Genomic DNA, 15,821 nt, shown 5'->3' with positions numbered 1-15,821 from the left:
AAATAATTTCAGAGGATACAGCTTGTACTATGTGAGTGATGTCTGGAATACATCACATTTCCTATGAGAAACATTGAGAAAAGCGTGTTAAGAGTTGCCGGGGTTAAGTCAGAAACTGAACCCACAGGGCTCAGTTTTGAACTCTTTTCTTGACTCTGCTTGACGTCAGTGGGAGTTTTGGCCGAGTGAGATGTGTAGGATCGGGTAGTACGTGCGGAATGATTAGGTCTCAGATGCCTCTGGTATCTGTACTTCCTGGAGTCAGGGGCAGGTAATTAGTGTAACTAACCCTTGCCATTCAATCAAGATAACTTAAAATTCTTTATGAAAAGCTGTTTGCTGCAGCCCTGGAGAATTTTATCTTTAAAAAAATCTGTTTAGTCATGGATTAGTTAAAGTCTTATTTTGGGTTCATTGTGTTCTTGCACTGAACTTTAGCAGGTTTTTTTTTCCTCTAACTTCTCACTCAGTTCGTTGCCTTTATGGGAAAAACACCAAAAGCAGTGCTGAGTTTTTTTCCATTATCTTGCTGGTGAAACCAGAATTTAGGAGAAGAGCTACTATTTGAATGAAAGAGAAATTATATTTTGGGTTGTTGACTTTGTGAGCCTTAGTTAAAATAATTCTGTAATCTTTTTCTTGTATTAGTGTCGCTAAATTCGTTATGATAAACTGTTTGAATTGAGGCGTCTTGCTAAAGTGATGGATTTGCACAAATTATATTGTGAACTGTAATCTTCTTAAATTAACTCCATAGCAACTTGCTCCAAGTCCACCTACCCAGCGTCATCCAGGGGTACCAATAGTCTCTAAACCAGTTATGCTGCAGCCTGACCCAAACTTTATTGTCAGGCCAACAATCAAATCAGAGGCCCTGGTAAGCCCTTTGATATTCTTTTTCTGAGTGCTCCAGTACTTTGGGGGGCGGGGGGGGGGGGGGNGATCAGTAATGGTAAGTACAAGAGAGTATTTTTCCATATTTTTGCCATTATCTGAAAGCCACTTTTAGTGACAATTCTTATACAAGGGTGCATTATTCCAGTGCAGTGTATAGCCTTACAATTTGTACATCTTATTTTTCATTTATTCAAATGCTTGTTTTTATGTTTTATGAGTTCTGAATCCACTTGTCAGAAATGAAATAATAAAAATTAATTAAACTGTATTCTTCCTTTGTAAATAGTCATGAACACACTTGAAATGTAGGTAAATACCTCATTATATAATTTATCATCATATACATACACAGATATAATCCATACATATCTTTTCATTTCCAGATAAAAAAATGTGTTGTTATATCAGACTCTAATATACTTATTTTCCTATTTAATTTCCTTTTCTGTTTCAAATGTAAATGAAGAAAAAATTCAGATGTTAAACGTTTTAGAACCAACCATGTTTCATCTTTTGGGAACTGTAGTATATAAGGGTGAGCCAAGGCTTACTCAACAATAAAAAAAGATAAATACTGCTCTGACAGGTGATAACTCCCAAGTGATAGCCCTTAAAATTCACCTAAAATACCTGGCGGACCAATTAATAGTATTTATTCTTGATATTCATCATGACTTATGCTGTTTGCATAAGGAATTGTGTGTTTGTTACATGCATGTGTGTGGACATGCCTGTATATATATACTTATATGAACAAAACAGTAAGTGATGAAAAAACATCACGTTTGCATTTCATTTATTTAATTAGAAGTTTCTGCCATTTTATTAGAAGCTTCTGCCATTTTCATTTATTCTGACAATAAATAATGTGCACAACATTCCTAGATGTGTCTCATTAAAGCACAGTAGATTTTTTGTCATTTTTTGCTTTAGTAATTTGGATACTCTTTTTCCTTTATTTTCCCAGTCACACTTTGAACAAATTTGTGATATATAGTAACTTGTTTTCCCACAGCCACAGCCATCTTGAAACTTCTGTATTATAAATGGATTGAACGATAAATGAAAGAAGTTTTTATAAGTTGCTTAAGAGAAGGCAGGTACATGTGCTAAAAATAAATTCGTATCCTTCCAGTGCAATGTTTCCTTCAGTTGGAGCTCTCATTTTGGTTGTGTTCAGTAATTCAGCATCTCTAAACAATATGAAATTCCTTAGGGGAGGAATGAACAGAGTGAAGTCATAATCTGCAGTTAATCTAATCTAGCTCTTGAAAAAATGTGCATATGTGAGCTACTTTGCAGAATTGATAATAAACTTATATGTGACCAAATGGTTGTGGTACAAATTCTAAAAGGTACTTTTAAAATTATTATTTTGTTACTGACTACTTACAATTAGTCTGAGAAATTGGCAATAAGGTCCACTTCTACAGGGAAATGCCTTATGATTTGTTATGCATGCGTGCACCTTTTCCAAATCACAAGTCTGCTGAAATCTTTCAGATGCCAATCATCTTCGTTCCCAAACTGCCTTATATCAGTTGGAAGATCCAAATTTCAGTGGGAGTAATATTCTAATAGGACTCTGAGAGAAAGAGCAGTCTATAAATTGGTTTTGTAGACTTGATACCTCTTATTTCCATTTATGGTTTACTGCAGTGAAGGGTATTCATTCTCACTGCAATGAAGTCAGTTATATGTGAAGTAAAATTTGCACAAATACCAAAGAGAGAAGCTACTTTTGTTAGTTAAAAAAAGAAAACACCAGTGTACAATAAAACAAACAAGACAGTACCTGCCTGTCTCCAGAAGTGTTTAAGAATTATAATAAGATTTCGTGCAGAAGGATTGGATTTTGGTTGGTTGGGAGTGTGTGTGGGGGGTGTCCTTATTTAATTTCATGGTGCCAGTACAGGATCAGTTCAGCTTCTCTTAGCAAAGGAAAGTGTCACCAAAGACAAAATATCATTTGCTACCCTGTTTCTTGTCTTGCTAGATTTCACACACCTTATGGAACTGCAGATGTTATGTCATATTAAGATATGATGCATATAATTTCTTCTACCTTTTTTTTTTAACCTGAATTTAACTGTCCTGAGCATAAAACTCTAGAAACTAATCCTGATTTGAGCAGCTAATCAAGTTGGCCTGTACTCAAGAAAATTACTAGTAAAGAGGATGAAGAAGCATTCATTTTAGAATAAAATAGATATGCAAGAATTGGTAAAATATTCCTGTTATCTGGAAGGGAGGGGCGCCAGATAGTCTGTTGTGACTTTAGTCATCATATGAACTCAATTTAGGTCAGAAATCCCAGATCTTTTAATAGTTGATGGAAATGAAATTGTTCTCATAAATAGGGAAATTATTAAAGGCGATTAAACCTTGAGTGTGGCCTTGAATGCTGAGGGCTGCTCTGGGTCAGAGTCAGTGTGAGCTGTTTGTCTCTGCTGTACTAAAGTGAATTGGAATGCACTCATGGCAGAGCTAATTAAATTTTGGCTCAGAGAAAAGGAGAGAATTGGTATGATTTAGTGGTTGGGTTTTCAGAGAAGCAAAACCAACATTAGTCTCTGCTCTCCCATCTATCACGAACATGTTGTTGTGTGAGTTAGAAGGCTTTGATGCACCTGCTGCTACTGAAGATTTTTCTTCCCTTGCTCCTTTAGGGTTGGATGCAGCATTTTTGAAAGGAAAAAAATAATATTTAAGCTTTTCTCTAATTTGCAAGATTTGAAGCCTGATTTTGCTGGACTGCAGTCAACACACATGCTTAGATACTGTGTGACAAGATGTGTGAGGAATGGAAATTTCAGTTATTATTTGTTACAGCTATACCAAAACAATCTGTGTCGAAAATAAATTATTTTTTTAGAGGGGATCTAAAGAGAAAATCTTTCCAAACTTACCTACAAATCCTTCAAGACAAAAGCTCAGTCTTTGTATTAATTAAATGCAAACCGCAAAATTTTCATTAACTCTGGAATATATTTTTCCAAATAATGGTATGACTACAGGATACTGATTGAATCATTAGTGAAACTTATATATAGTAATTTTTTTAAAGCAAACTGAGTTGGGAAGTATAAATGCCATAGTTTAGTCTATAGAAAGCTGTTCTTGTTTCAGAACACTTAAATGTGTTACCTAATTTGCTGCAGGATTTTGAATGGAGGCTGGAGAGGTGTGAGGAGTGTTTTGTATAATTATTTGGGGGTTTAGCCCACTTTCTTTTTGAAAATATTTAGAACCTGAGAAGAAATTCTTTAAGTGACTCTGAACTACAGTGCACCATTTTGTTAAAGTAGTGGAATTGAAAGAAAAACAGAATGAATATGGGATTAAAATCCTTGAAGCCAAACACAATAAAACAAAATCAATCAGTTATTAATTGATATAGTGAAACTACTTGTAGATACCCTCATTGAAGCAAGAAAATAGAAATAATTCGATTCAATTCTGGAGGAGTTTTTCTTTAAGTAGAATAAACCTATGCTAATGATTGATATTTAGGTAATTCTTTCTTTCAGGATGAGCCCAAATACACTTATCTCATCTTTCAGCTTATCAGACTCATAAGAATTTTAATAATGGAATTCACTTTTTCAGTATAGGAAATCCCTGGTAGCAGAGCAAATCTTAAATGCATAAACATGTATTTATCATGGCTTTTCAATATTTTGGAAACGACTTGTCTAGCATTTTATCTGTATTTTGGGTTGGGGTTTTTTTCAATTATTTTTTCACAAATCATGGATAAGGGACCCAAGCACTGTTTTGTAGAAATGAGGTGTAAAAGGAGTCATGGAAAATGTTTTTAAGAAATCTTGTGGTATGGAAATGTGCATCATCTATGTAGTTCCTCTAGAGTTCTTTCCGCTTTGTATACAGGACTATTTCCCTGTGTGTGTCCTCTCATTTTGAAATGATACAGGGAACAAGCACTAACAATTGCAAGTGTGGTTCAGTCTCTGGAAGATAATTTATGAATAGGTGATACTTATTTACAGCAAGAAGTTAATACCTGGTTTGGCGATTTTCTTTCTTTTGCAGCCACAAGAGATGTTTAAAAGGATGGTGGTTTACAATTCATCATTTAGATCTAACAAAAAACAAGTAAAATAACATTTTCCATGTTTTGTGTGGTACTTCTTGTTTTGGCTGATCGTAGATTTAAAACTTTCTTTTCTAATCCTGTTGCTCAGTTTCTAAAACAGAAAATGCAAGACAGCCCTAGTGCATGAGAACTGCTAGTCTTCGTAAGCTTTGTGTGTGCCTGTGGCTCCTTTTCATCTAGACAGATGAAGAATGTGAGAATAGCAATTCCTTTAGGTTGGAACCATTTGTAACTACTTATATGGTTAAGTGCAACCTGTAAGATAGTTGAACACTTATAATTAATATTATACTGGCAATTTTTTTTTAATATTCCTAAGGTTTTATTGTTTCTCTTAGTGTCCAGTTGCAGTGCTTTCAGTAATAAAATATTTTATTAGGTTAACAAATAGAGCTATTATCATAGCCTAGTTATTGGTAGGAAATCAGTGAAAAGCGCTTATTCATTCAGGCTTCCTGTGTTGTGTAGGATCTTCTCACTCTATTATTACTTTTGTTCCTTTCCTCTGTCATAGTGATGAAGTTTTCATCTCTTCCTCTTTGCTTGACTGGTGGTTCAATAGATGGTTGCTTGAAGAAGTGAACTTCATACTTAACTTCTCTGCTGCTGTAAAGTGTGCCAGTTTCTGTGCAGAAAACCTTTGTAAGTGCAAGCTAAGTTAGATGCATTGCCATGTTATATGAAAAGGTTGGTATACAATAGTGAGCTCACAGTATGAGCTTTTAAGTGGTAAACAATTAAGATTAATAATGACTTTTTTCTTCTTTTGATCAATTTCAATCTAGATCTAGAAGGGAAAACTGGATTTGACTGAGAAAAATCCAACTTTGAGGTTATTCACTTTCCATTGAATGTCAATATGTTCTGAATATATGAATGTTGTGTTCTCAACAAATGTGGTTTTTGTAAAATTTTATTATATCTGGTTATGAGTTTCAGTTCTTTTGTTTACATCAGTCAGGTCTCAATTGCTTTTGCCTATTCATGCTGGAAACCAGTGAGCAGTACCATTGGTTTAGGTCCTTGTGTTTTGGGGTTTTGGGGTTGATTTTCCTTTTAAATAATAACTTCATGTTTCATCTGCAAGTCTAGACAGAGAATTGTTTCAGTGCAATCAAACATTTTAATGTTCTGGATTCAACTTATGTTCAGTCCTGTGAATTTTATTGTAAATCAGGAATTAGAATGATCTCAACTCTTTCACCTGAAATATTCTGGAGGGGGAGGGTAGGCTTAGGACTGCAACTTCACCCAGTTCATTAGTCCCTGCTTCGATACCGAGTCCACTCTCTGCTTCCTGAATTTGTGATACCCATTTCAGGGAAGATTTATTGCAGTTCAGTGGATGTCTTCATTCTATCTTACCTATATTTGTACATTATTGGATCCAGACCATATCTCTGATACATAGAGATATGATCCCAAAGGGACAACATGAAGCTGTGTCAGGGTGGCTTAGACTGTTTCGATTGTAGGCTCTTCACCCAGAAGGTGGTTGGGCACTGGAACACGCTCCCCAGGGAAGTGGTCGTGGCACCAAGACTCTTGAGTTCAAGAAGTGTCTGGACAATGCTCTCAGGCACATGGTGTGACTTTTGGGGTTGTCCTGTGCAGGGCCAGGAGTTGGACTTGATGGACCCCTGTGAGTCCCTTCCAACTCAGGATAGGTTTCTATGACTTTGCTTACAGGGTTTTTTTTGTTGTGGGGTTTTGTGTGTTTGGTTGTTTTTTGGGGTTTTTTCCCTTGTTGAAAATTGTTTTCCCAGGAAAACTTTCTTCAAGGGCAACATCTGCTTTTCATGAGGCCAACCTGGGACAAAGAGTTCACTGACTTCCTTTAGATTGCATAACGACTTAGTGACTTGGCTGAGATCGGAGTTCTTTTCTCTTAGTTGCTTGCTACAAGACCATAGATGTCTACTTCAGCCATGATTCCAAAGGGCAATACAAATTTAGTTATTCAAAGTATTAGTTTTTAAGTTGCTATCATTGTAAATTGTTCATAATACTAATACACTTTGTAAATGAATGAGTGGTTGGGGTTTTTCCCCCAGGACAAAATTCTACCCTTGCTGATGTCTGTGATGAAATTTCCATTTGTTTTTAGTTCCTCAAAGTTAGCAGTTAACAAATGTAATGCAATCCATAATTTAAATGCTAAATAACATCATTCATGTTCCTATTCCCAAAAGATTAATACATATTTCCCTATGGAAACAAAAAATTACTTGTGGCAGTAAGCAAAAGCTCTGCAGTTGTGCAGAGTTAGAGAGACAGACAGCCTGAGGAAATTCAGGATCTGAGCTGTACAATTCAGTGTGTCTCTGGAATGATTGCCAGGCCACACAACAGTCATCACCACCTCTGCTGTGTCATCTGTTTGTGTGGTGAGACAAAGTGGCAGCACTTTTGTACATGTGAAGTTCTGTGATGCAGACCTGTGCAGTAGTGCTCCTTGACTTTGTGAGACAGAACTGGTAAGGATGAGATCAGATCCCAGAGGATCATTGACAGTCACATCAAAATTAGGCAGCTGAGAGAGCTGATAGAGTATAGCACATGAGGCATTGATGTTTTCTGCTGCAGCTTTGCCTTTTAACAGCCAGCCCTTAAACATACCAGAGGGACCTTAAACAGTGCATTCCGTTTACAAGTTGAAAAAGGCTTAGCTGAGTCTGAAAGTGGAATAGACTTTGTCATCAAATGGATCCAGTAGAAAAGAGGACAATAATGAAAATGTGAGGCTTGATCACACACTGAATTGCTCATCTGTGTCATATATTGGCTTGCCTGCCATGTCAACAAAGGCTTGTGGGGTTCTGTGTTGTTGCCATGCCCCCAGGTTATTGGAGCTTGAGGCCACAAGAGTGATACAGCAGCTAAGTGCCTAAGTAAAAATATCTGTTAAATCCCGAAGTGCTTACTTTAACAAACATGATGAGTGCAGAACTTTTATAAATGTCCAGCCCTGGCCATACAATCTCACCCAGTAGCTACTAATCCTCCTCAAAAAGGCACCACTCAAATACCCTTAATTCCTGATTGCTGATGCAGAAACTCCCATCCTTGCAGAAAAGGTAACTCCTGCTTTTCCCTGCAGTCTTGGTCTGACAAGGGTTAGGCACTAGGTTTTTTGGGTCCTCTCAAAACTTAAATCTTTCTCTGCCTAACTGCAATATTATCTTCTGCATTTCAGACACTCCCTGACAAAACTTAAGTCATCCGTAGAACCATATGAATACAAAAAATGGTGGTTGTCCTGCAATTGCTTGTGGTATGGAGCCAAATCCCTGAAACTCCATGGCAAGGAGTAGAGAAGGGGTCTGAAAAAGAGTCCTAAAACCCAGACAGCAGGGAGTAGTGCTGCTGACAGCTGAATTGGAGCCTTTAATTTCTACCTGTTAGCATCCAACATGATGATAATCCCAAGAAATGTTGCTCAGAAGACTGTGACAGAGCATACCTGCCCATGATGCTTTCAAGATTTGTTAGGTGTAGAGAGGAACCGTGGAGATGACAGAGTGGTAAACTCTTTGTCAGATCTGCTCCGTAGAATGACCAGCTCAAACTGTTGATCTGTCATAAGGTTTTGAAATGTCTTCTGACTGTCAGGATGGACTCTTTGCTGTCTTTCTGTGCTTTTCTCCATTTACTGTCTTCTTTCATAGCTTACAGAATTACATATTCTCTCACTAATAAATAAATGGAGTTTGTTTCTTAAGTGTGTGCATAAGTCAGATGTTTCTACAATTAAATATTGTTTTATTCTCAGGGCTTCCAGAAGTATGTGGAAGATTTTGATCCATATTCAATGGTAAGGAGAGAATTTAAATATGCTTTACTGTTTAATATGAAATACACTGGAAAAAGCCAAATCCTTGATTTTGAGGGCTAAGAGGGGATAAGATTCTTGCTTGTTGGTTTGCTGGGCCTTGTGTATTTGTCTCTTCTAGTCATGTTGAAAAGGAGTCTTCAACACAGGAAAAGATGATATGGTGTTCTGATCTTCCTGTAACGCTATTTTAGAGGAGGGAAAGGTCACTTTTCTCCCAGGAGCTACATAGATCAGCATAATTGTTTGGTGTTTCCAAAGTGGAAATGACTAATGATTATATCTTTTCATAGTTCACCCCAGAGCAGATTATGGGAAAAGATGTACGGCTATTACGAATTAAAAAGGTAATTAATGTATTGTTTGTTTGATATTTAAAGGGTTCATGTAAGTGTTTGATGCACAGTATCTTTTACTGGAAAGAAGGAAAGATTAAGCTCTTGTTAATGGCAAAAATTGAAAGGACTTTCTGAATAAAACTGTTTTTCACAGGAAGGATCACTGGACCTTGCAGTCGAGGGAGGAATTGATTCTCCAATTGGAAAGATAGTTGTGTCTGCCATCTATGAAGATGGTGCTGCAGACAAACATGGTGAGCAAATGTGGGGAATTTGAATGCTGCAGCAAAGTGCCTCCTCACACTGGCTGAGAGTTGTTGGCTGACTTCATAGCTAAGCCTAGTATTGAAAGACACACTGAGATTGTCCAAGGAGCCAAGTTCTGTCTCAGCCCAAAGAGCACCCCAGAGACAAGTTCATGGTTTCAAGATAATAATTATGTAATATTTCTAAAAAACAACACCTGATTCTCTGGTGTATTCTGTTAAGCAAGGAATATGGTCTCCATTATTTCACCATTTCCAAGCAAGGACATATGCAGTACTCCCATATTCAAAGTAATTAGCTGACTACGGCTACACTATACTATTGAGTTTTGTTCTTAATGTTACTTTCACTAGTAATTTGTCTTGTAAAACAGCTGGCTTCACTCCCAAAACCTGACTAAAGGCTAGAGCCTTCTGGCTTGCAGCTTAGCTCTCTAGAAGGCTCAAGAACGTGCACACCAATGCACCTAGGCTTTACTCCTGGTGGGAAGTACCTCTCATCCTTTCCCTGAGAACTCTTGCAATGATCAGGTAGACAGAACAACATCCTCTTGCATTGCTGACCTTGTCCCAGCCTGCACCTAAGTTCAAGTCACTTACTTGTGAAAACATCTCAGCCACTTGATCTCCTAAGTACTCTGTTTGGCTTTGTTTGGCTTTGACCCTTCAGTGTTTTTAGGATCTCTCATATAAGGCTGTCCCCTGGTCATCTGTGTTTTTTCTGCTTCAAATCCAGCCCCAGTTAGCTGACTGTGCTTCATTCCAGATTAGCAAATCAAAACCAGTTCAAAGTACTAAGCACTACTCATAGACTTGGAAAGGAATGACAGACCTGCAAACACTTGACAAATGCCACTTCATGCCTTCAGTAATTTAATTCATTGAGCTATTTTTGTAGAATCATAGAATGGCCTGGGTTGGAAGGGATCTTAAAGATCGTCTAGTTCCAAGCCCTCTGCCAGGGAGAGGGACACCTTTTGCTAGACCAGGTTGCTCAAAAACCCCATCCAGGCTGGCCTTGAACCCTTCCAGAGATGGGGCATAGTAGTAACAGCTACAATCTGTCCCAGTTTGTCAATTGTACAGCTGGATTACCCAAATGGATGAACTGCTACTGTGAAAAAATCTTATTGAAGTAGTTTCTTACTGGTCATTACCAATAAGAGATTAGTTTGGCTTTGCCATGCCTAAAAATTCCTTTTGCATTTGCTTGTAGCAAACTTTAATTTTTGGTGTAGACCTTCACATCTAGTGAAAACATTTTTTGTTATACTCATCACTGCACAAATATGACTCAGAAAAGACACAGAATTTTTTTTGCTTGTGGGTATGTATTTCATATTGGTCTTTTCACTAGGAGGCATAGTGAAAGGGGATGAAATATTGGCTGTAAATGGCAAGATATTAATTGACAGCAAGCTGGCAGAAGCACAGGCAACTCTAGCAAAAGCTTGGAACGTGGGTGGGGTAAGTAACCTGGAATACTACTTTTTTCTACCTCTAATAATCGTAAGAGATACTCTTCTATCATGACATTGTCACAGCAACACAGATAAGGTTGCAAACATCAGAAGTAGCAGGTATGTCACGTAGTATCAAAGTGAGATGAAAACTCCAGAAGATACTCTGGTATGTAGCATCTCTGAAAATCAGGCATGTAATTTACTGTGAAATTCCGTGGCATTCAGCCACGCATCAAGATTGGTATTTAAACACATTACATTCTGAGTGGTTATATTACATTTATCTATAGAATCATTCTTTGATATTGAAAATTACTTGCCAGATGATTCAAATTTTCTAATAATAGCTTATCTTTGATTTCTCAATGTACAAATAACACTGTGCTTCATCTACAGTGAGTGTTTTCTCAGCAAGAACTGTATTAATTGCTCAGATGACCAACTACAGAATAATTCTTAGAATTTTGTTTTTAATCTTTTTGCAAGAACAATAGATTTTTCTTTAATTTCAAGGTAGAAATCAAACAGCTCAATCTTTAAATGGTCCTCCTCTTCTGCTTCTCCCTGTGGTTTTTCAGGAATAGATTATACTGCTGATTCTCTATCTAATGTTCCATGGTGGTCCTTGTGTGTTTCTTTTTCAGGATTGGATTGACTTAGTCATTGCAGCATCACCTCCAAAGGAATACGATGATGAGATGTAAGTGCATAAGCTTTCTTTCTCTGGGGGTCAAAAGGCTAGTAAACAGTAGCCTATACAGTTTGCTTTTTTATCAGACACTTTTCAAATATTTATTTCTTGTGGACTGCATAACTTATTGCTTTACGTGGTTGCTAATTTGATAGTTATAAGTTGCTATCATGCATTACAGCAGTGGTTCCCAGACTTTGCAAAATGGTAGTTCTCAGAATTGGTTGTACGTGACTATGCACTCATACTTTCACTTTAAAGTTTGAGAATTTGGGGGGTTGGGTTTTTTTAGAAATTATACTTAACTTCAGTCTGAATCAGTTACTGCGTTCCCATAGATCATAATTTAGGGAAACAAATGTCCATAAGGATTCTTCATCACAACCAGACATTTAATTCTGTTGCTTAGGTTTGGGTTTGTTTTTTTTTTTTTTTTAATTAGATTGCATTTACTGTCCTTGCCTAAGAAAACTTATGTGTAAAATTTTTAAAAGATCTAAATTATTTGGGTGTCTTGGCAACTTGTGACATTCCCAGAAGCCTTTTTTTAAAGATAACCGGCATAGGTTGTGAAACAGAAGAATCCAGAGCTCCTAGTGTGATGGACGTAGTAAGTCAATACAACTTGCTTTACTTTGGACACACAGTTTCAAAAGGAAGACCCATGTTTTCTAGCTTAACTAAAGGAAAGGATTTGAAGATATCCTTATTACCACGCAAAATAGCAGAGTAAGGATTTGTAGTCAGTGCTAACCTGGACTCTTGTTCCGTGTAGAATATTGGATTATTAGTTGCCGTAAATCCATATACTGTTACTGGCTAACACCAGCTGTAGATTGACGTAAAGTTGTGTTTAATACCTGCACATAAAACAATAAAGCAAGGAAATAACTGTCACTGTTGTTTTTGTTTTCGTATCCTGTGTATTTAGCCCTACTATTCCCTCATCAACAGTCAGTCCCAACACACACAGAAAGGTTTTTGAAGGCAGTGCACCCGTGTACAGACAAGGGTATCTCCTGCAGCTGTAGCCACTGCAGTGTCCCTCATGGTGAATAGCCACACCTGGGTTAACATGACTGGCCATTGTGAGGCTGCGTTATTTTTTTGAGCATGTGCCTGCCTGTGCAATGCTTGCCATGCTTGCTTTTGTTCCTGGCATGCTGGAGTGTTCTTTGGGCTTTTGCCATGCCTGTGCTATTAAAATACAAGTATTTAGTTTCTACTGCATAAAGTCCCTTAGAGATCCTCTGCAGAATTGGTTTATCATCTGCCAGACTATTAAATGAATGGGCCCTGCCTAAACAAGTAGGATTAACCTAATTTTTTTCCCCCTTATCTGTGGACCACTGCTGTGGCTTTGTGAGCTCATAAGTATATAAGCAACTACAAATTACTTCCTTGTGAAGGCTTGTCCAAAGAACAAGTTTACACTTGTGTTATGCAACAGTGTGCCTGTAAACAAGTATTCCTGAGTGTTTGGTTTTCACCGAAGTTTGCATCTGTTAATTTGTCGCTATACAATGAGTTTGTTCTGAGATGATCCTTGTGTCGGAAACTCAGATTACTGCTTATGGCTTCTCTGTGCTGTAATCACTCTAAGTACAGTCACAGATCTCTAGAAACACCAAGCTAAGATTTCTTGTTGCATGTGGGTCTTCTCAATTATTACTTTTAATACAAATCAAAGTTACCTGAGATCGAGTTACAAAATTGTGCTTACCACAAAGACTGAAAGTTGCACGACAGCTAACGGCATGTTTTTCACTGTCTTTTTCTTTTTCTCTGCAGAACATTTTTTTAAAGAAGACTACAACTGGAGAAATGGAATCTTTCCTCTGCAGAAACCTTCTGCTCTGTAAATTAATAGGAAATCAATAGCCACATGAAATGCATCTTTATTGGCTGATATGTGAGCAATCAGACCTGTCAGTTGAACTAGAGACTTCAGATTCTTCAGATTAGAAAGATTTTAAATTACTCAAATATAGACATAGAGAAACATTTTTTTTTTTGCAAGATGATTGAGAACTGCTGGTGAGCATAGTTCAGTCTGTGAGCACTCAGTCTATTTTGCTATTTTGGGGGGACAAATTTTGAAAATTATCTTTCAGTTTTCCTGGAAATAGACACCAAAATGACAAACGAAGATAGAACACAGATGTCTGTTCCCACATGCAACACTTTTGAATGCACCTTCACAGGCCAGTTTGGGTGCGAAAAGGATTATATTTTTACTCCCTAAATAGTGATTTTCCCTGGGAAGTGGGAATGTGTACAGTTAACTTATGTTCTCACTCATATTCTTGTAGTTCTCTTAATGTCCATTTCTGTTGCCCCATTGTGAGGTTTTTTGAATATAAAAACCCTGCTGGTGGAAGAACTGGAAATACCAGGAGTGCTAGCGTTGTGAGGAATAATTTTGGTGATATTTATGCAGTATAAAGAATCATCTATAGCAGCAAAATAGATAGCTAGCAAGTAGTCCAGATAAAATAATTATGTGTAGTCACATTTATACTACTGAGTATTTGTATTGGTGTCAAAAATTCCTCCCTCATATAGTCATGGGTGGAAAATTTGGGTGTGATTCACAGTCTACAGTTGTGTACTTTGTTCTCAGTGAGGCTATATATGTGACTAAACTATGCAGGAAGTCAAGTGTCATACTGTGCTTTTGGTGATTATGTGTTTTAGATTTGAGTAAATTTCTCAAGACCATAAAATCTATACTAACTTGGCTTTAAATAAGTATGATTACAGTTGTAGACTTAGTAATTTATTTATATGATTGAGCTACTTCCTTTAAAATGTCATTATCTTCTTCCTTCCTTGTATATGCCGGTTTGTATTCTGGTTTTTGTATTGTGTTTAGATTTTTCTTACCTGTACTAAAGAGAGACAGTTTATAGTTCTTTGGGCATATCAGATTCCCACTCAAGTCTTGCCTTTTCCCTTTTCAAGGTTTTTGAAACTCTCCTTTCTGTAACACAGAAAAATAACAAGTATGTTCCTGAGAACTCTGTAGTCATACACAGATGATTACTTATGTTGACTTTCTTTATTTGCAGTATGGTTCCAGTATGCCAATTAATGTGTGTGGCAGGGTACATATGTTAGAATGCTTAATATTTTAGCTCTTACAACTAATGCAGAAATAAAAGTGCATTTGCCAAATGGAAGAAGTCTAGTTTCCTCTTTGTCTCTGGGTTAGTACATCATAGTAATGGTTAATCTGCTAAAGTACACAGATTTCTGAGTTTTTCTTTAGTAACAGATCCCTTTGCAACAGAATGTCACCCTTGTGGAACTCAAAATTCACTCTGCACAGTAGGGAATTGTCACTTGGCTGAGCTGCAGTAATCTTTTAGAGAATTTTTATGGGCAAATCTGGTCATTTGCTAGTTGGCAAGCCAGTGAACACAGTTGCTATGGTATATTTTGTTTGCTAGGTCTCTTTGGGTGCATCTACCAAGAGCTGTAGACTTCCTAACCAACAAACTAATCTAAATGCTAAATGCATCAAGATTAGCACCAGAAGGAAATTGCAGCAGGATGTACTTCTCCTGCTGCTTTGGTTCCCAGTTGCCTACATACTGCAACCATCTGGACTGTATGACAATGCAGATAGATGAGTGATGTTATCAAATGTTCTCTTGAGGGCTGCTCTGATGTTAAAGAACTTCAGCCTGCAACCAGTGCTTGATTGTGCCAATCACTGTCTCAGCACAGTACGAAACATAACACAGAAAATCTAAATGTTAGCTATTAGAAATATTTCTACTGTTGTTATTTTTTCACAGACAAAAGGAGCACAGAAGACCGAGCTGGGAAATCTGTGGGAGTACCAGGAGTTGAGTTGTAGCCTTGATTCTTAGTCATAGAACTATCTTTCTTCTCCTCATCACTTGATTTGCTTGGATACAGCTTAAAATGCATGAGAGGCAGTTGAGGAAATAGTTATTGCTCGTTACTTCAGGTATATTAAGAAAGTGTTACTTTGTGAATTTAGCCTGTGTAAAGACTGCAAAGTTTCTTTAGGCAGTGTAAAGAGGTGGTGTTTAAAAAAAAGGAGCTTGACACTCCTGAAATGTTAAAATGATCCTAAGCCATTAGGTAGTTCTTTACTTAATTTCTTTCAGTGGCCTGACCTGGATCACATCTTTCATTTACCATCTAGCTCAAGGGGTTGTAAAATGCTACAAGAAAATACATTC

At 37.2% G+C, this 15,821-nt stretch overlaps 1 protein-coding gene across 4 annotated transcripts in view; it reads left to right on the top strand.

The window, feature by feature from the left end:
* USH1C (USH1 protein network component harmonin) overlaps positions 1-13,967 on the top strand; it is a 47,966-nt gene extending 33,999 nt beyond the window's left edge. For 3 of the 4 annotated variants that reach the window (XM_027904388.1, XM_027904387.1, XM_027904386.1), the window contains exons 16-21: positions 8,787-8,828; positions 9,140-9,193; positions 9,339-9,438; positions 10,808-10,917; positions 11,558-11,613; positions 13,396-13,967. In XM_027904388.1, coding sequence (XP_027760189.1) covers positions 8,787-8,828; positions 9,140-9,193; positions 9,339-9,438; positions 10,808-10,917; positions 11,558-11,613; positions 13,396-13,408 — 375 coding nt within the window. In that variant the 3' untranslated portion in view covers positions 13,409-13,967. Of the gene's footprint in view, positions 1-8,786; positions 8,829-9,139; positions 9,194-9,338; positions 9,439-10,807; positions 10,918-11,557; positions 11,614-12,535; positions 13,376-13,395 lie in introns of those variants that run through there. The other variant, XM_027904389.1, reaches the window with a different exon arrangement.
* Positions 13,968-15,821: the final 1,854 nt, after the last annotated feature.

The sequence above is a fragment of the Empidonax traillii genome, unplaced genomic scaffold, assembly GCF_003031625.1.
Source record: "Empidonax traillii isolate 1590-97213 ecotype Southwest subspecies unplaced genomic scaffold, ASM303162v1 scaffold1050:size236492, whole genome shotgun sequence".
In the NCBI taxonomy this organism is placed as follows: Eukaryota; Metazoa; Chordata; class Aves; order Passeriformes; family Tyrannidae; genus Empidonax; species Empidonax traillii.
Note: the sequence above shows the minus strand (reverse complement) of the source record. Positions and strands in the feature narration are given on the sequence as shown.